The following is a 21,391-nucleotide window of genomic DNA, read 5'->3' on the forward strand; positions in this document are numbered from 1 at the left end:
GAACAAAAAATTCCATGCCCTTTCAAAGGAAGAACTTTTTCTGTTTCTTTTTTTTTTTTTCTAGCTCAGATTAATTTCGAAGTAAAAAAGGTAAAAATATAATTGACTTTGCTACCAGCGAGAACCCACTAACTTCAAACCGTGCCCTTCCTTCGGACTGATTTAATTCATGTTTTGAAATGGCAACATTTCCAAAGAGACAAAGACAAAGAATATTAAAAAAAGACACAACATGGAAATATTGTGCAGGTATAACTGGATTAAGCTGAGATTTTAACAGCAACATCGGTGAATTCATTGCTTAAAACCACACTGAAAGTTCCTGTTTCAAAGATCAAAGGCATTTGATGCCAAACTGCAGTAATAATACTTTTTTCTTTCAATAAAATTATCAGCAACAATTAACTATAAAATACAGAGAGACTGTGAATGTCAGCAAACTTGCAGCTACTTTTTAAAAATTTTGCTTTTTAAGTGTGCTAATATACTAAATGAAAAAACAGAATGTTTGGCATGTAATGCAGGTAGCCTCTTCATGGAAAGAATATACAGCAGTTTAGTCAAGTTGAATCGGATCTGTGTTGAATCGGATCTGTATTGAGTCACACAAGAAATATGTAGGGGTCATTAAGACAAACCCTGGAAGTTCTGGGTTTCAAGAGCGCTCAGGTTTATTAATATTAATAGATTAAGGGGTAATTCAGGTCAAAAATAATTTTTTGCCTCCAGAGTAGAGGCTCAGTGTTATTTAGTGTTCTGTATTTGTATTTATATAGTGTTATGTAACAATAAAAGATGCAAGTTTTTAAATAAATTATTGTTGGGATCTTTTACCATATCCTGAATAGGTAAATATTTCAAATATAGGTGTATACACATTTTTTCCAGTATGAGACATCTGAATTTCATTGTAATAAAATGCTGCTTTCTCAACATTTTCACAGAATAATCTTCCCAACCAGACATTCCCCCTTCTCCAGAAGGTTGATATTTTAGAGATGAATATCTAAATAGATTTAAAAAACTTTTTTCTTTTCTTTTTCCCCTCCAACAAAATCTAATTTAAATTTATCTATATCTTGAAGCAGAGGACCACAATTAAATCGATTTACACTACATTTTGATGTGGTAAATCTGCATATCTGACAGTCAGCTTCTGATTTTCCCCTCTCTCCTTTTCTCCCTCTCAGTTTGGTCAATGGAAGAAGCAGAATGATCTACCTTTTCACTTTTAACGGTGGTCACATATTTTCACACTCAAGTATTTCATGTTCTAGAACAGTCCCACAATATTTCTGTCAAAGATATCTCTGAGGATCATTCATTTGATTTTAGTACTTCTCCAGAGGTACTGGAGTGAAAAATTCATTCTGTAAAGTCTAATTTCTGCTAGGCACTTAGCTGATAGTGTGTTAAGGAGGTGGAGTCCTGTGGAGATACACCTATTTCCCTCAATGCATACAGGGTGCCTAAATAGCACTAAAGTAGGTATCTCAGTTACATACCTCTGTAAGAAAGGACAAATCTAGGCAAAATCATGGGATATCTTTTTTCCTTTTTTCCTTTTTTTTTTTTTTTTTTTTTTAATACAAGCAAATAAAGACTCAGTATTCCTGTCGTGTTTCCTCACCATGATGGCAATGTCCTTACTGACCTCAAGGGGAAAAGCATTATGCCATAAGTGCTGGTTTTCCTTCCATGCGTTTGGAAGGTGAGGCTGATTTTGTTAATTCAATTTGACACCCTACATTATGGCTGTAAATGCTCTCAGATATTTGTCAAAGTCCCTAGGTTAGTCTAAAGCTGGTCATTCAAGATGCAATGCATGTTAACTGACTCTAGAAAGCTGTGATGTATACATGTATGAGCGCTTTTATCCTTGGCTTCCTTTATATATAATTGAGAAAAAGTACATACTTTTAGGGTATGATTCATCGCTGCTTTAAGGTGAGATAAACTGCATACTGTAAGAGCCTTTTTCTCTCTGCTGATTATAGGGAGAGGAGGATGATTAATCCAGTTGAAGTCATTTACAGTGCAAAATGTCACTGTCTTATTCCAGCTTTCCTCTGTGAAGAATGACAGTCACTTTCAGATGATCCCTTCTACCTATCCTCGACACTTGGTGTGCCAATCAAGAGGCCACCCATGGGTATCTAGTGCTATCTTCTGGTACCCTCCAGTTCCTCCTCAGGTGAGTCCAGTCCTCCTTTAGGTTTCGTGTTATTTTGGTCAAAACTCTGTGACTGTCTTAGATACTCTAAAACATCTCAAAGTGGTCTGAACACTTACATGTAGACAGCTGTGCTATTTCCTACCACAGAGATGAACTGTCCCTTGGAAGAAAAATTCTGATTCTGCTGATCTTAAAAGGAGTTTAGATGGCCAGTATGACCCCATCCTGTAACTCCAGTCCTTCCTAACTTTCTCAATAAAGTGATGTCAGAGGAACAAGAAAAGTAATGGAATAAAATTCTTGTTGAAGAAGTTAGAATGTGGCTGGAAAAAGCCTCTTGAGCTGAATCTATGTCTCCAATGTTTTCTCTGTGAGGATGAGTGGTAAAGTAATATTTCAAAAGTATATTACCACTTAGATGCTGTGGACTAAGCCAATCTGTCTTATTTGTTGTTTTGATTTTGTTTTATTTTGTTTTCTTGTTGGAAAATGAGTGGATTCTGTTAGATCTCTACACCTCAGCTGGATTCCTAAAGACAATAAAGCTGCAGAAATAAGCTGAAGAAAAGAAAGCGTCATAAAATCAAGGCAACAAAAAAGATGGCTCCAATTGCCTGAATTGATCCTGTTAAATAGAGACACAGGTATGGCAGACTGCAGTGTTATAGGACCAGGGGCTGAGAAGACAGAGGACAGAAGCCCATGCTGTCATTTAATCTGAAGTTCACAGAGGGATGAGGGCTTTTATTGAAACTATTGAGGTTGGGTTGTTTTTTGTTTGTTTTTTTTTTCCACTTTTGTCTGTCACTCTCTTTTAAAAAAAGACACCATGGCTGCTGCTTGAGGGCAGATTCCTAAGAGGTTCTGGCCTCATTCCAGTGCAGCTTTATTGAACATTCCCACATGGGGATGAGTAGCCCCCAACACCGAACAGTTCATTTGTCCCACGGCCCAAGAATTCCTCTTTTGCCAGGTTTCCATATTGTTTTCCCAATGGTGAGTAGATCAGGCAATTCCGATGGATCAAAGGAAGCCCTTCTTTCAATCTGTCCAGCATGCAAACAAAGTCAGGATACTGGAACTGCATGTCCCACAACCGAAGCACTGGCCCTAATTCTGCTGCTGGAGAAGAAAGTGCTTCAAATTTCATGTGCCACCTCAGCCAAGTCCAGAAGTGTTTATAAAAAACAGTGTTAGTGTTTCATTCAGAACAATCAAATACTACGTGCACGAAAAAGTAGTTTAGAGCAACATAAATTTTTAAAAAGTGACAATTTCATCACACAATTACTGTACACTGCTGTTCTTAAGATTGAATGCTTTCCTCTCATTCTCTCTCTTTCTCTCTGCTTTAATCTTTTCCTATTTTCTTTTTATTTGATTTTTCTTTCTTTCTTTCTTTTTTTTTTTCCCCTTTTTTGGATTTGGTCCACTGGAGATAAATTGCCCTCAATGATATATATATTTAAAAAAAATATCAGCAGCAAGACTCTCTCGAAATAGATTCTGTTTGATGTAGCTAGTCTGTCTTTTCTGTTTTGCCCTCTTTCACAGCAGCTTCTGAAGTTTTCCGCAGGGGGGCTTTCTCCGAGTTGGCGTGTCCTTGGCCGGATTCCGCCGTTCCTCCGTTTTTGTGCGATGTGTGCTTTTCCAAGTAGTTCAGCATTTCACTGAGAACAGTTTGGAAAGTGCTTAGGGCAGCACATATTGCAGGAGTTCCAAAACCATGAGTGATCAAACTACAAATGGGAAGGAGACAGAAAAATAACAAGAAATACACACACAGACATAAATATAAATACGCTCACATACATCGAAGAGTTTACACTACACTCATTTTGTTATAGTGAAATTCAAGATTTGCTCCCTAAACTATTTGTTACCTATGGGAGAAACAGAAAAGAAAAGAGTAGAGCCAAAGAGCAGACTACATACAGCTTCAAAGGCTGGGTTTTGCAGGAGTCTCAGTTCTGAACACAGGGGGACAGATCCTTGGCTGATGCAGATTGACAGTGTTGTTGATTCAAAGAGACCAAGAGAGGATCTGTGCCCTAGACTTTTCAGCACTGCTACTTTTCCAATCCCAAAAGTTTTGGCTCTCTCAGGTAAATAAAACCAGTTCTGTGTGGTTTATTCATTCTTCTACATCAGACTCCTGACCAAGACCTGGTTGCTCTATACGGATGTATGAGTGGATCTGTACTAGGAAATTCAGCACAGATATGGCAGTTTGGCCATATCTGTGTGTCTAAGTCCTCTGAGCATCCAACAGAGTAAACTCTGAACTGCCTACAGGGAATAGTACCTGGATAAGGTTAATGTCAAAACAATGTCCAGGAACTGTTTCATAAAGGGCTAGCTCAGCCAGGTTAAATTCATGCACCATCCTAACCAAATAATAGTAAAAATAAATTCAAGCAATGTTGCCCTGGTTGTGTTGAATTTACTAGTATAGATTTAGCCTGTTGCACCTTACATCCAAATAAGGTAGGGGCTTTCTTCAAGAGAACACTATTTTTTTTCTTGTTTTTTTTCTGCACTGCAATTTCAGTGATGCTCCTCACTTAGCAGCTACTGAAATTATGTATTAATGAAGTTACCAGGCAGACCTATAGTGGGTTAATCTAATCTCAGTTTAGAGGACCATTTCAGTGCACACATATGCATCTACAGTCACTTGAAATGTTTTAGTCATCCAGGCTGGCTTACACCTATATATCCATAAGTGTGCAAGTTTCCCATGGGTCCTGCCTCTTAGATACTATCTTTGTGAGGACGTCTCTGCTACCTTAGGATAACAGAAATGGCACCAGAGACCAGTTCAGAGAATCAGTTTCAGCCCTATTTGCCTAAATATTATATGTACAGTATAAGATGTTCATGTAAGGGACAGGGAGATTCAAGTTGTACTAGACATCTTAGTGCAAACAAGGTATTCACATAAAAAAAAAATAAACACCAAACCCTACTCAAATCCTCCAGATCTTTAATTTTCATTTAGAAACATAAATGAAAAATTATTTCACAGGGTTGAAGTGCCATTGCAGTTTTTAAAAGCTGATTTCAGTTATCCCAATTCTGCTTAAGGCAGAATGAACACAAGAGGAACAGAGGCGATTTTTGAGTCTGTGGACATTTTTGAGAAATCAATACTTTATATTGCTTTGGGTGAGGGCAAACCCCCCCCACATTACAGTGATTCTGACAAAACAATAACTATTTACTATCCCGTACTATTTAAGATCTTGGCACTGCAGTAACTCTCTGGGTGTCTTAGGCAACACATCAGTAAATGTTGGTCTAATGCAGAGACCCATGAGTAGCTCAGAAATGGGAAGATTTTGATTCAACAAGAACTCTTCTCTTCCACATTTTGGCTTCTCAGTCTTTCTAGCTATTTCAGAAAAAAGTGAAAAAGTAAGGAACAAGGGAATAAAGATTATACAGGACATGGACAATTGTTGGGATGATGGAAGTAACAAAAAAGTCCCAAACCAAAACCAAACAACCCCAAAAAACTGTATGGGAAAAACAGGGTAATCTTTCTGTCTGCTGGACATATGGGAACCTTGTTTGCTAGGAAAGCTCATATTGCAGAGAAGACAACAAACATATGGGATGCTTAACCAAAATGAGAGCTTAGATTGGAAATATCCATTTCAGATTGAGAGTGTCCCAGTCTTTTACAAAAGGTCTCCTGAAGGCTGTTAAGAAATAACTCACTTTTAGAACGTTTATCCATTAGTCTCCAGGCACTTTTTAAAGCTGGAACTTATGTTTACCCCCAGTTAGTAATGAGAGAAAAATGATAATTAAATATTTACAGGGACCAGTTTGCAGACATCAATTAATTCCACATGAATCTTGAAATCTGCACTTGTAGTAATATCTGCATCTTTTAAATTTAGCATTAAAAACATAAACATTCCTCACTTTATTTTTTTTCTAGAAATGCCTGGCATACCAGGATAATAGAAATCATCTTCATCATCATAAGTCATGTTTTTAATAGTAGTAAAAGTAAAATCAGCATAAGAACATAGATAAGAATATTTATAGCTCTCCAAAGTCCTTTTAGGAGTCAGGTGATTTCAAGATTTTGTGTTGAATTTTATTATCATTTCTGGTCTTCATAAATCCATAGAAATTAAAATGTGATGGAGCTTACAATAACAAAAAGCAAGAAAAGGGAAATTAAAATATATCATTACCAGTTAAAATATCTCATGTTTTTTACATGGCTTGCATGATCTTCTGAGTCTTGATTTGGGGAACTGACTATACCAAGGTACATATAAAAATATTTATGGTCTTGTACGCAAATGAAAATAGTTTACCTCTTTTAAAAGTTGGCAATACCTGCAACAATTCATTTCCAGTAGATGCAGATAGTAAGTTTAACAAAGGATTGAATAGAAATCTTCTGGCCTGCTGTCTTTGAACCTTTTGACTCCTGAGCAAAGGGAATAGTACTGTGTTCATTTGATAGCTCAATATAAAGAGCAAAGTGGGAATACTACAGTGAAAACCTACAGAGATTGCCTCAGAAATAATCTGTAGGGCTAAGAACTAGGATAAAAAACTTGAATATTCTGAAATGCTGAAAAAGACTGTAGAAAATACCAGAATTCCTGTTAGGGTGGTGAGGCACTGGAATAGGTTGCCCAGGGAGGTTGTGAATGCTCCATCCCTGGCAGTGTTCAAGACCAGGTTGGACGAGGCCTTGGGTGATATGATTTAGTGTAAGTTGTCCCTGCCCACAGCAGGGGGGTTGGAACTAGATGATCTTAAGGTCCTTTCCAACCCTAACGATTCTATGATTCTATGAAAATCCGGTATTAAGGTACATAAGCGTAGGTGCCAAATCGTAGGTGTGTACATCAACAATGCCTAACCTCTTATGACCATCCAAGGGGACTTAGTATAGTTTCCTATGTATAAGGGTCTACAGTTATTTGAGATGTTCTATGACATCTGAAACATCTGCACAGATTTGCTAGATATGATAGGACTTAAGTCCACCTTACTTCTAGGTGTTTTGATGACAGGAAGGTTACCCCTGTGTATCTCACACAGCACTAGATGCCAAAGTTTAGGTGACTGAATTCAGCATTGGAGCTTTATTCATGAATAATGATGTGGGAAAATTCTGAAGAATTATGTAGTGCGTGAAATGGATGTGTCTCCTTTACAGTGAGCTGCACCGTTCTTCTGACTACTCTGAGGGCTCCATGAAGGTGAATAAAAATGTGTGTTTGGTGCTATTTGAGATGCCCTATGGTAACAAGATATCTGTATCTGGTGAACAGGTAATGCAGAGGGCTTATAGGAAAGCAGCACCCTTTTAAAACAGCAGTGTACTGATGGCATACCTAGCAGTATATAAAAAGACCCTCCATGCTACTATTTACTCAGTTACATTTTGTCAGAGATCTTCATTGACTACATGAGAAGCTTAGACATCCAGCTTATGTTGAAGCACCTTCATATGGCTATTTTACCTTGAGCAGAATCTTAAACTTCTGGTCTGAAACTGGTATTCATAGGAAAAGAATTTTATGGGGTGAGTTAAGGTTTTATCTCCTTTACAGTTTGGCCTCTTATGTACCACTAATCATCAAATACAGCAGTCTTTTTTTCAAGATAGCACTGTATTTATTAGAGAAAAGGCAACACCTTTTTAGTGAAATGATGCTGCAGTCTCATGGCAACTCCATTTTCGGTTCAGTCAGATGAATACATTGCTCTCTATAGATTGGGGTTTGCAGACGCTAATAATTTTCCCATGAAGTTTAGTAATGAAACATTCTGACCGGCTCTACTTGCCATACACCTCTGAGGGTGTATTTTATTAGCCTTACTTCATGTAATAAGCATCAAAATGCTGAGAGAGATTATCTTCTACTTTGTCTTACATTTTTTTTTTATCAGTAATTCCCCTTGTTCTAATTTTGGTGGACTTCCTCTGCAAGTTAAAATCTTGAAAAAAAGGTCTAGACTAAAATCTAAGAAAGTTGAATAATTTCCATTTGCTTATGGAAGTAAGTTTCAAGTTGGGGAGAAAATCTGATTTTACATTTAAATCAGACATGACACACAGAAGATTAATAGCAAAGTATTCAAATGTGTTTCCTAAAGTCAAATTTAGTTGAACGATTATTCAGGCTGAGTTCCCACTGAAATTGGTTCAATTTTGGTACTCTCCACACCTATGAAATGAGTCGCTTTCATTACAATACTTTCATTTGGGTTTAAAACCCTAAAATTAAACATAGTGGTTTCATAATGAAATCTTCTGGGTATTCTCAGCGTTGTAGTACAACTCCTATAACTAATCTTGTTCCAAAAGGCAAGGCTAAGATTTCTGATTTTGGTACTCTGTATGGAAAGCTGCAGAAAGAAGGGAATGAATATCAGGGCAATATATTATAAATCCTTATGCTTAAGGACATCCAGACACGCCTGCAATTCTGCCTAGCTCTGTGATGCAATTATGTCTCCTCATGTTTTAATGATGGCCTTACTTAAAAGTGAAAAGCTCCAAGTGTGCCTGAAGGCTTGGACTCTCTTTTGGCAACTACCTCAAGGACTTCTCCATACCCCAGGCTGGTGAAACTCCGACATGCAGCAAATGAAACAGATTCCCTCTCTGTGGGGGAGAAGAGGCCATCTGCACTGAATGTTTACACCCTCATTTAGAACAATAATAATGAAGAAAAAGCAAGCTTGAACTTATTGGTCGGGCTTTCTCAGAACTTTGCATATGGAAACCACTTCATGATTAAAGTGGGATAAATCTAAATTTAATAGCACAAGGCAGATGACAAATAATAAGATCTAATAAGACTTTTGGTGGTTGGGCTGTAAAGGAAATGGAAAAAAGATTTCAATCTCCTCACTGATACAAGTAACATCCTAAATTAGAGGTGTCTTACTGACTTCTAGGTGCTTCTGTTGATTTCAAGGTCTGTCCTGTGAAGGTTGCCTAGAGAATTAAATTGTGACAGCTTTACTACAGAAGGTCAGTAGGCCTAACTATGACACAAGTTAGACTGACAGCCATGGTAAACCTTAGAACATGGCCAGTACATATTGTAGGGGTAGGTAGTCTGTAACACCAGAGAGGCAAACAACACATACAGAAATAGCCTTACAAAGCAGGCCTTCATGCTTGTTTTCTGTTCATAACAAAATAAATGTATCAAGGAGATGTTCTAAGCAGATTGACCTTCTTCTACATTGTGTAAAAGCAATGGAGAAAGTAAGGACAGAATGCAAAATACTCTATTTCAGCTCTGTATATTTTAGACCTTGGGACCAATTTTTCACACTAGGGCAATTGCCCAGGCAATATACCTGAAACATCCAAAACTGTGGCTATGGAGTGCTGAGCTATAGTCCAAAGATTAAGCCATGGTACTGTGGTGCTCATGGCACTCATAGAATCCCTTGTATTTTTGACATGAAATGTTTCCAGCACAGCACATTATATCCTCCAAATAAAACACTGGATAATATTGTGACTTGATTGTTTTGAATAAGAAAATATGTACAAACTTGTGGCTGACTCTGAATGAAAGCTAGCCTCACCTCCCACTACTACCTGTGGAGCCAAGCACCCCACTGAGATCACAGATCCAAGATGACTGAATACTTTTGAAAAAAAATGAACTTGTCCCTCCCATAGCCATAAGCTCCTTCAGTTTCTCCTTTCACTTAGCTAAAGGTCACATGTCTGCTCTATAGGAAGGCAGAGAAATGAAAGAGATTAATTAAATTTGCTACTTTTTTTCCAGTTAGGCAGCTAATCATAGAATAATAGAAGCGTTTGTGTTGGAAGGACCCTTAAAGCTCACCCAGTTCCAACTTCCTGCCACAGGCAGGGACACCTTTCACTAGACCAGGTTGCTCCAAGCCCTATCCAACCTGTCCTTGAACACTTTCAGGGATGGGTCCCACAGCTCCTCAAAGCAATCTGTTCCAGCGTCTCACCACCCTCACAATAAAATTCTTCCTAATAGCTAATAAAGATCTATCCTCTTTCAGTTTAAATGTAGCTAAGAAGCCTCCCAAATGAGAAAGACCAAGAAGTAAGCATTATAAAAATGCTGATACAACTTTGTAACCTAGGAATTTGGAAATGGGTGGATACCATTCCTGTTTTGGGGAAAACACAAATGCTTCAAAGGTTTTAAGAAATCTTAATTGCTGGACTGTAAACCAAATCAAACTGCCCAAGGTTTTATTCATTTGCTTCTTCCTTGATAATCATGGAACAAATTAATTTGTTGATGAAGTGAATAAAGAAAACAGATCTGTTGTCTTGACTTCATAAATTGTGACTTCAAGGGAATATGGTATCACAAGACTATAATTAAAAATCGTGGGAATATTAAAAATTCACACCCTTCCTAAAGAATATTGGTCATCGGCAGAGCAGGAGAATGTGATTGAACTCTCGCTATAGAATGATCAATGAGGGAACCCCTGGGAAAGGGAGTGAGGGAAAAAGCCCAGAGGAAGGAACTGTAATACTTTTGGTAAATCAAGCACCAAGGAAAATAAAGGAAAAAAAATAAAAAAAAAGGATCAATTTGATGTTTACTAGTACCTCAGCATGAGGAAAAGTCTTGTCCATTTTAGCTAGCAGAATCTAAAGCCAGATTGAGAGAGATCATGGAAACGAGGGAACTCCAGAGGGCACCAGAGGTGCTTCACCACGACTTTGCACACTGGCTTCTTCCCGTCAGTGCATCCAAATAGAAGGCTGGTGTTGCTAATCAAGAAGACTGGAATTATGACAGCAGCTCCTTAACCTCCTGATAAGCAAAGAAGCATAAAGAAAATGGAATATACAAAGGGGGAGAGTGGCATCTGTAAAGGCCACCCACAAGTAAGGCTTTGGGTTTGGCTCTTTGCTGCAATTTTAAAACATGTTGAGCTTCAAAACCCATTTAATTTTTTGCTTTTACCCTTCAGAAAAAATGGTGTTACTTTCTTGCTGCTCCCAAAGTCTGAGCCTCTGGTTTCTTGCCTGTTGTTTTTTGTGTCACCTTGTCAAATGTAATGCCAAGCACTTGCAGGAGGCTGACAGCTCTAGGCTCAGAGACTAGCTAAGCAACAAAACTAATCTCAAATGGTTTCATAGGAAGGATGTTTCATATCAGCTGGATGGCTAGGCAAAACGAAGAATAATTTGTGAGGATGTTCATTGCTTTAATTATGTAGCTTTAGTATCCTAACCCTATTATTTTTTGTCTGCTTTTACAAGGTTTCTGCAATGAAAGAAGTGTCACTTGCAAGAAAATAGTTTTGCTGGTTTTGCTTTTATACATATAAAAAAAATGATCTGGATGTGGTTTTCCACCTTCATGAAAAGTAACTTTGAAGTTAAAGGGTTGAATCCAACTTCAGTAATTGGTAGGTATTTGTCTTTCCCTATATAATGAATGACGTTAGGAGGATACATGAACTTTCCAAACACTACAGATTCTTACAGACACAAGCATTCCAAAAGCAGACATGGAAGCTATGTCTATACCCAATTTTACAAGTGAAGAGAGTGAGACTAAGAGGTTGATTAATGAGGCCAGGTAGTGTGTACATGAACAGACACAGATCTCTTGAGTATAATCTCAGCAAGTCTTCTTTTTGTAAGTATTTTGTGTCATGTTTTTTGGTTTCCCAGCACAGAATGTGGATAACTTCTGGTGGGTTTTATGGAAACTCTAGTTTTCATGAAATTTTGCGGAGATAAAAAGACTTCAGCCAAAAATTTAAAAAAAAAAAAAATCTGATGCAAGGGCAGGTTACAAAGGCAAAGACAAGAAGACACATGTCAGTGTGACTTTCAAGTTCCTGGCTGAATCTGTGGGAAGCTCATATATAACATGGAATGGAAGAGAGAAGTAGATACATGCTCTCTCCACTTAAGAGGAGAGAGAGGTCGGGTATAAAATAAAGAAAAATACTAGTCTTTTGGACCTTCGGTCCAGTTGGAGGGATATCTTAAATTCTGATCCTCAGACTGAGGGCTGATTTGATACTTTATCAACAGGCTTAAGTGTGAAATGAATAAAACAGGATCCTAGATCCAGAACCCTAGCTTTGATTTAGTGCAGAAGCCACTCCACTAGAAAAGGATACTTGGGGGATCTCTTTCTCCATCCAGCCTTAAGTTTTCCTTTGCAAAAGAGAACAACTTCAAAAGAAGGGATGGAAAGTGAACTTGCAGATTCACCCATGCCACCAGAGCTGCCATAGGACATTTAGAATATCTATAACATTGGTAGATGTGATGCAGGACTCACAAAAAACCCTTCAGCTGAGGGAGTGGCAGATGAATGTGAGATGGGGTGTCTTTTTACACCTAAAATGACCCTTGATCCCTAGATTCACCAGACAGGTCAATCACTCTAAGGTGCTTAAACTGAAGCTAGGAAATGCCTTTAGTCACCTATATCTGCATTAGTGAAGTGAAGAGTGTCCAGACTTCTCTGATCATGAGTGACGTAGAATAGTTTGGCTTTATCTCCATTATTCCAGCATTTTAACCTGTGAAGTAGTGGTCATATATATCTAAGCTTCCAACTGAGAATATCCTGTTGACTGAGGTGAGGCTGACTTGTGCCTGGGAATTGTTTGGGGCAGAGTTGATCAAGGCCAAATACATAAAAGGAACCACAGCAGAAATCAAACATTACAGACAATTGTGTTTCAGTGTCCAGGACCATATCTACCCAGCTTATTAGATTAGTTTTCATGTATCTTTTGGAGAGTATTAATCTCTACATGTCTCCATTCCTTCTCTGAAATACGACAGATACATTTGCCTTCTTCACAGCAGGGATCTATACAACTGAAAATATTTGGTTTATCTGGTCTGGTTATCTGCTCTAGAGAGTGTTGGATGTATTAAATGTCTGGGAAGCACAAAAATGCTACAGAGATGAGTGATATGCAGGTTATTTCCAACTATTTTACATATTGTCATACTTCAGATCTACCTGAACGCCACTGACAGGAAAAAGATGGAGCTTGATGATTATGCTGGTTAACATTGTCCCAGATTCAGCAGAAGAACCTGATGGTCTGCAATGTCACCATTCAGCTCTCCTGAATTAGTGGCAGGATTATGGGTGTTGGGGGTTATCCAGAGCTTCACCATCTCCCATCACAACTACCTGCACAATATAGTTTCTTGGTGTGTGTCTTGGAGCTATTGGTTTCCGGGCAGGATTGTTTTCTGCTGTAGGTCATGATTGCCCTGGTTCACCATTTCCAGGCTTTTCTAAAGTGAATTATTCTCACAGCCTTACATATCTGTTCTTTTTCATCCATCTTTTTTGCTTTCTTCAAACATTCCAACCCCTTTTTTCCCTCCCATCACCCTAGAAATTTGAGAATTGTCTCTCAGTTTCACTGGGCATAAAACTAGTCTCTTTTACTTGTTCTGAATCCAAAACCAACCGACTTACAATGCTAAAGGGAGGTTTGTATAACCTTTCTGTTCTGAAAGAAAAATAAAGATGAAATTTCAGCTTTACTGACATCAGTAGAATTTGAAAATGATTTTCAGAAGACATTAAACCTCCTGCTTTTCCCTTTTGCATACACAGATGCATGCATGTGTACACAGAAGTCTATCATGATTCTGTGGGGCTCTGGGGAGAAGACATCTGCGTTGTAAGTAATAAAAGTCATTCTAAAAAAGAAACTAAGGTTTATTTAAATATTTTCTTTTTCTCATGTTTTCCTTTCTTTTGCTGTCACTCTCAGTCTTTTACTCTCCCTTTCCTGATGCTCACTCCATTTTGAAAGCAAAGGGTGAGAGAAATATGTTCCTCTCCTTAAAGTTACAGAAACTTTTGTGTTCTTTTCTAGTACTGATGTGCTGACTTCTCTCTATACTGTAGTATGCTCATAAATGCATTTACACAGATCAGCCTTTAAAAAATGACAGAGACACTCATATACCTGGACACAACATCTTAGCACTTTTTCCAGGGTGTTTTTCGTTTGCTCTGTGTCTTAATGATGATTCTGTTTTCAGAATCCAGGGACAGGGTAGCTCAAGTGGTGGCTTTCAGTCCAGAAATCTTGAATAAAGCATACATAATACTACCCCTGCTGAGGTACTGCACAATAGTTGCTGATAAAAATGTAAGGGTCTATGGAATTGTTGGTTCATAGTCAAACAATATTGGGAATTCATTCTTCATGCAGAATTGAGTTTTCTGTATGCAGGTCAAATGGACATCTCAGAGCAGCTGCACAAACATGGTTGTACCACAGGTGTAGAAGAGCCTCTTTTTTTGCTTATGTGGTAAAGTTGTGCACAACTCAGCAGTTTTCAGGCTCACTGGCAATTCCTTTGAAGATTTCCACTGTTTTACCCTTTGTGTGAACTTTGAGTTTGTAGGTTAAGCAAACCCAGCAATTTTGATCCCTTCAAGTGGGTTATCCTGTACTTCAGGTTGGACACATATTTACAGATCTTGATGAATTGGAACTCAGTTGAAAAACTTCAGAGAAATGTGAGCTTGAAGATTTAAAACAGAGGAAATGGGAAGCACTGCTTCCATCTGACTTGTGCCAGTCTGTGAATCCTGGTCTTAATTATTAATGTTGAGAAGTAACATCATGAACAAGTGGAGCACATAACTCTGCACTTACTAGCTGTAGGATAATTTATTCCTAAAGAAAACTCCCTTTTACCCCAAGGTAGTAGAAGTTGGATTCTACTGTAGGTATCAGTTGTTACAGCTCTTCAAAAAGTCTTCTATTATCTTAGAACTTATTCTAATAATAAAGATATGTGTGATTTCTCTAAATTTTTCTGGTCATGATTTTTTGCATCATATTGCATAAGCATATACATATGTGTATAAAATAACTTTTCACCTTGCACTTTCTTTGCTGCCTTGGTTATTACAGTCTACAAGGCAGAATTTCTGAACCTCTTCTTGTTATATTAAATCTGTATAAAACTATATGAGACTTACCATGATCAAAAATCACCTCTTATTGCATAATATCATAATTTTGAAAAAAAATTCTATATTTATGCTAAAAAATTCACAAAACCTAATCAGAGATTCCAGTGAAAGACTATGCTTTGTCCTTGCCAAATGTGATATTTTGTCCCCCTCCCAGTCTAGAGACTTATGCAGCAAAAAGACGGAGTATTTATTGTGAGAAATTGTACAGTTCTGGAATACAGCTAGAAAAGAAGATGAAAATTTCACTGTTGAAAAAGCATATTAAAAAAATTGTGATGACTACATGGAGTCATTGTTTCAGATTTAAATCTCCTCTGCAAGATGCATTTGTAGACCATCAACAACTCTTGGGCATTTTGGTCATAAATAACATTAATTTCATGTGTATTATCAGGACCATCCACTTACTAAGACAGTCCAATTTTAGACTCTGATTGCCGTAGATGTCATCAGAGTATTTGACAATGACTATGGCATGAAGATCACATCCTCTCTGGCATACAGTTGCACAGCTTTTTATATGTATAGATACATGATAATCATGTTCATTTCACTGTAATACATAAGGACAACCAACCTGTTCTTTTGGAAATCCAGTCTTAGGTGGAACATATGATTGGGTCCTATGATCAGGTATGTGGAAGCCAATGTACTATGACTATCTGATTCTTATTGTTAGGCATGTGGATTGTTAGGCAGATGCTTTCAACATCTTTTTATTAAGTGATTTTTGACTATTCTATTTCTGCTTGTGACCAGTAGGAGGCTGTGCTGTGCCTCAGATAGCAGTGAGCGTATTGTTCCTAGGTTACAAGACCTTTCTCTGTGTTTTGGGGTATCAAGAATTTTCCCTCATCCCAACTGATCAGGTACAAATTTCCTGTGACAGAGGTTGGTTCAGTCTGAGGTTCATCCCCCAGAGAAACACAGGGAAACCAAGTGATCAGTCAGAAGCACTGTTTTCTGTGTTGAAAACTTGACTTGGAAAATAGTTAATGCTCCTGAAAACATGGTGAATTACATTCTTGTATCTTCTCTGACATCTGTGACAGATTTAAGTGCCTTCTGTGATACTTAAGAAAGCACGTAGTCGTAAGAGGGCTTCAGGTGATCTAGCTGTGGAGGCTGCCAGATTTAGTGGATGGGAATAGTGATGTTTTTGTCTATGCTAGTTTTAGCTATTTACAATACAAGTGTCTAATGTGTACTGGTTGGCTAAGCTCTCGTTCAGCTGAAGATCTAGACCGCACTGCTCAGTCACTAGAGTTTAGAGAGAATTTCAAGTCACACAAATATAGATGTCTATGTTAGGTCTGCTTAACTGTAATGCAGATTTCATGGGCTATACAGGCAAGATGCTTAGAGGGTACAGCAGAAAGTACACACATGGCTGAAACGAAGGCTCCTACATGTAGATGAGTAGCATTGGAAGTCTGGGTCAGAATCTGCATCTGACCTCAACTTCTCTATAACAGATGGAAAAGGAATATTGTCTCAGCTCAGCCTGTGGGTCTGGCAGTACTCATCATTCACTAAACACAATCAGAGAAGGCTGTCTGATTTAAGCCCAGGGAAGCATCTTTGTAGGGTCAAGACCTGTGCTCTTCTAGGTGCCGATTTTCAGTCCAACACTTATTTCTTATTGCAGGCAGGAAAGAAAGTACTGAATGATCCAGGAGCTGCTACAGTAGCTTTGTACTTCAACCTACTGAAGTATAGCAGAGAAAGAAGGATGGGAGCTGTACCAGTTGACAGCTTTTGCAGATGAAGCCTTCAGCATTTTATCCTGACTGCTATTTCTTTAAGCACAGGAATCCTTGGGGATTAGCTACCTTGTATCATGTTTACTTTTTGTGCACGTAATGGGGAATTACCTATTTTTCCACAAGCCTAGGTAACCTATTAAAATCACTCTATCAGTATCCTATATAAATAAGTATGTCTCCCTCGGTGTGACAGTGTAGTTAGGTATTGGGGTATGTGTTTATAAGGGAAAGCATACATAGACATAAATGGTATGTACATGTGTGTGCACATCACCACATGAGAACAGAAGTTGGGTTTCTAGATATGTTCATTTACACATAGGATGCACGCAGGTATGTGTTAGAATAAGCAGGAGCGCGTGCATTTGTGGACCAGGCACTGCCATTTCCTCTCCCCACCCCCTGACACATAGATGAAAGAAGTGGGATGGTGGGTATTGGTATTTTGGAATCCATTCAAAGTTGGAGGAACTAAACTTTAGGTATCATACCACCTGACTGCTGGGTGTTTCATGCTCTATCTGAATCATAATAGCTAAAAGACACTTGGATGTTGGGGTCCAAAATTGCCTGTCCACCCAACAAATGAAGAGTGGCTCAGCTGGCTGTAGCAAAGAATATGGAACATCATTCTAAGCCTTTATAGGCCTAATGAACTTGTTTGGTATTATGGTCTGTAAACAACTCTCTGGAACAGTTCTTTACATGTTGATGATTTCACATATCAGCTAATTAATTGCTAGAAAAAAATAAAATCTGCAGCCTGAGCTAGTCATGTATTCCCCTTTGTGGTCTGAACAGAAATAGGAGCACCTGTAGGATGTTTCATCAAGCTTATCTTTGATAATAATCTTAGATGACCCCACAATTTCAAAGTGTCTCTCTGGAAGTTGCCATCTCACTCTTAGCTGTATCTAGCACATTGCCTAATGAAAAATGTGAAATTATACAGCAACTCCTGGGCTAATAAATCTCTCTGATCTCAAATCATCTATGCACTTTTATCCATAACTTAGACAAAATTCTGATGAAGTTTGGTCTTTGTCTTCATAACGGCTTCTTGGGCTGTCTACACCAGTAAATTAAATATTGCTATGGCATGGGCCCAGAAACTGAGTCTAAATATACGAGCAGTCTCTGGCTTTTTAGTCTCAGCCAGCTTGCGTTCTCCCACACCTTTCCAGGGTGTTGTTCTGTAGTTAGTAGTTAGTAGTTGTTCAATTAGTGCAGTAAAACTGTTCCGGTAGGTAGTGTACTTTGAGGACAGTCTGCTTTGGAGACCAAAAAGTTAATACTACAGTCACAGTAAGATGACGTCAAATGGTCTCAGTAGCATAGAGGAGGCTCTGGAACTATTTAGTGAATTGGTAAAGGTGCAGCCTAACTGTTCCTCCTTTTATTGCTACTTTGATTCATCTATATTGTCACTTTGGCTCTGGACTTCAGTTTCTACATTTCTGGACCACCCACTTTGTTAGTTAGTTTGTGATTTGGCTCACATCTAGAGCAAGACAACTTTCTGGCCAGATGGGCAGATTTGGCCAGGAGATGTAGAAAATTACTTATGCAAACTCAGACTGTGGTCCTAGAAGCAGGGTGAATGCAACTAACCTGACCTACATTGCTGGACAAACACATGCTTTTAATAAGCACAGAGAACACAGGTATTATGGACATTATAGTCTATCTAAGTTCCTAACTAAGGGAACAAATACCACTATGACATCATATGTAGCCTTTATCAAAATTATGGATTTTAGTTAATTGTTCCTCTTTCAAAATCATACCTGAAATGTGTTAAATGTCTCTGGATGTCGAGGTCTAATATTGGAGTTGGTCTGGAGGATCCGAGGGGGGATCTGTCTTGACTTAGAAGGTCCTGGAATTCTTTACATATTTGTCTAAAAGGAAAGTGGAAATTCTTAAATAAGACGAATGTAATCCTTTCCATAAAACTGATTCCCATAACGCTGTCACCTCATCCTGAATGATCTCATTCATAACAGAAATGTTTGGCAGCGGCTTTGTTAAAGAAATTAAAGGCAAACAAATCTCCCTTTTTGCTTCTCTGCCCCAAATTCTCAGAGCCAGCAACATACAGAATGTCTTGAACAGGAATAGTTGCCCTCTGGAACAATATTAACGCTGACATTTTAAAACATGATTTCTGTCCTGAGCTGGACTCAGTTAGGTAGTGTTAAGTCTGACTAAGCTCACCTTTGTTAGAAGCCAGGGTTATGTTTAAAGAAAATGATAACAACATTAGAACATGCCTGAAGATGCTGTGTAAATACACTACTTGTATAGTTGCTTCTCTGCACTGGTTTATCTGCAAGTAGAAGTACTGGCCATTTTGGCCTTGCTTTTCTAACCCCCTAACTCTTAAGACAAGTAGAACACTAGGAGTTGTGAAGGAAAATGCTACCTTTGCTCTCACAATTTCCATTTATGACCATACTCTGCTTCTTTGTAGAGCCTGTGACAGAACTGATGGATTCTCAACAGAGACCTCTCCCATAAGTCTTCCAGATTGAGAATTAATTACAGCAGCAGTATTTAAATTTCCTATTGAAACATTAATTAAATTGTTCTATATTTCTACCACACATCAGGCAGCCTAAAGTAGGTGTCTACAGCAGTCCAGAGGACTTGTATTGGCAGTGACTCTTCCTTTATGGTGAGGAGCTCAGTGACTCAGCTGGCAGCGCTTACACAACAGACAGGCACATGAGGCAAATCCCATCATCTCCATTTTTTCTCAGTGATCATTTACAGGGCAATACACACTTTCAGAAGGTAGGACCTGGGACCACGGTTCAGCACCTTGCAATGGGACCTTGGGCTCTGTCTTGCCTGGTGTTCTACCAGCCTAGTAGCCCAACTTCTTTGGTAAATTTGAATGGCCTTGCTGTCTTCTCTCTTCCTCTTGGGCCTTACCTCAGGCTTCTCAGGATGCCTCAGCACCTGGGGCTTAAAAGTATCCCCTGGGATATCACTGTATAGGACCTTACACTAGGAGAGACCTGAAAATATGGTCTTTTCATTCTTGTAATATTGTTGTGTTGGGTCAGTTTGCAAATTAGTCTAGGAATATTCTACTAATGTACTTTTCAAAAAAGAAACCACATCAGCTCTATTTAGTGTGTGTTCTCAGAAGACTACTATCTGGACCATGGATAAATAGAGACACCACTTACTTTCAATTGGTTTATGATACAGTTAATTAAAACTGGATCTCTCTCTCAAGAATTCTCTAAATGAGCATACCATTTTCCATTGACTGTATTGGAAATACAGGCACTTGGTGTGAAGTCAGGAGGACCTTATGCCCACCAGATGATCAGGACACTCATCTGCATTGTAAAGTATACAGTCCCAGGCATCATTCTCATAACCTCATGTAAATTGTCATCTTCTGGTAAGGTCTGAATAGTTATGCTCCTCTAGAGTCCTAAACAGGGTAGCTTCCTCAGTATGGAACCTGGTGTATGCTATCTCCCACTACATACCCAGAAGATATTCGGGAGAGTTCAAAAAACAATTCTAACATTTTAATAAGATGGACAATTGCAATCTCATAACTCTGAATAGTTTGTGAATAGTTTACTTTGCTAGCACAGATGCAATCACTGTGTGTGTGGGCAGTTTCTAATACTAAAGAACATCTCTGTTGTCCACAATTTCTGTTAGAAGACTTTGCACATCTGGTCCTACATAAATTTTGAGTGCATTGTCACCTTGTAACTCTTGTCCTTTGGGACAGGGGCATAATGGAAAAAAAGTGGGTAAACTCAGCTGCTTGATCTTTAGATGGTTCTCCATTTTCAAGCGAGGAAACTATACTAACCTTTTTTTACTCTGAATTTTATCACTGTTCTGCAAGTTGTTGAAATAGACTATAGATACCATAGCTCTCTCTTGACTGAGAGGAAAGGAAATGAAAAACACTATTTCCTACTGTGCTGCTGGACTTCATCCAAGCCTGATTTCTGTAAGCACTTGTCATCTGTATGGACCTAGACACCGACTGCTTGCAAAGAGAGCATAGCCTTAACCTTTCAGGCAAAGAGAGGTATTCAGCAGAAATGTATGTAAATGCAGCATACAGTTTTAATGAATCAGGTCCTTAGAGGAAAAACAGTTCCTTTCAACAACTGAAAACAGTCAGTCATTTTGGCTTCTAAACAATCTACTATCCCCAGTTGGCCCTGTCAACACTGCTCCTCTCCCTCCAACCTCTACTTTCTACCTGTTGAAAAAGTTTATCTTAAAAGTTCTTGCATTTTGACAAAGGAAAATGTCAGAACCAAGTGTGTAATTAAGTTCCTTTCTATCTTCACATGTCAAAAGTCTTTACTGAATGTTGGCAGATTGAAAGAAAAGAAAAAAACTTTTTTATTATACACGAAAACCTGCAAAAGGCAGTAACCTACTTTTTTTTCAAGGAG

General features: G+C 38.4%; 1 protein-coding gene across 3 annotated transcripts in view; it reads right to left on the bottom strand.

Annotated features, from left to right (window-relative positions):
* Positions 1-2,960: 2,960 nt before the first annotated feature.
* The window catches only part of TFAP2D (transcription factor AP-2 delta), a 52,557-nt gene continuing 34,126 nt past the window's right edge, over positions 2,961-21,391 (bottom strand). For all 3 annotated transcript variants that reach the window (XM_057427673.1, XM_057427674.1, XM_057427672.1), the window contains 2 exons: positions 18,731-18,844; positions 2,961-3,915 (listed from right to left, as the gene is read on the bottom strand). In XM_057427673.1, coding sequence (XP_057283656.1) covers positions 3,696-3,915; positions 18,731-18,844 — 334 coding nt within the window. In that variant the 3' untranslated portion in view covers positions 2,961-3,695. The remainder of the gene's footprint in view (positions 3,916-18,730; positions 18,845-21,391) is intronic.

The sequence above is a fragment of the Pezoporus wallicus genome, unplaced genomic scaffold (assembly GCF_028554395.1).
Source record: "Pezoporus wallicus isolate ANWC-B61680 ecotype Strahan unplaced genomic scaffold, APGP_CSIRO_Pwel_v1 contig_6464, whole genome shotgun sequence".
In the NCBI taxonomy this organism is placed as follows: Eukaryota; Metazoa; Chordata; class Aves; order Psittaciformes; family Psittacidae; genus Pezoporus; species Pezoporus wallicus.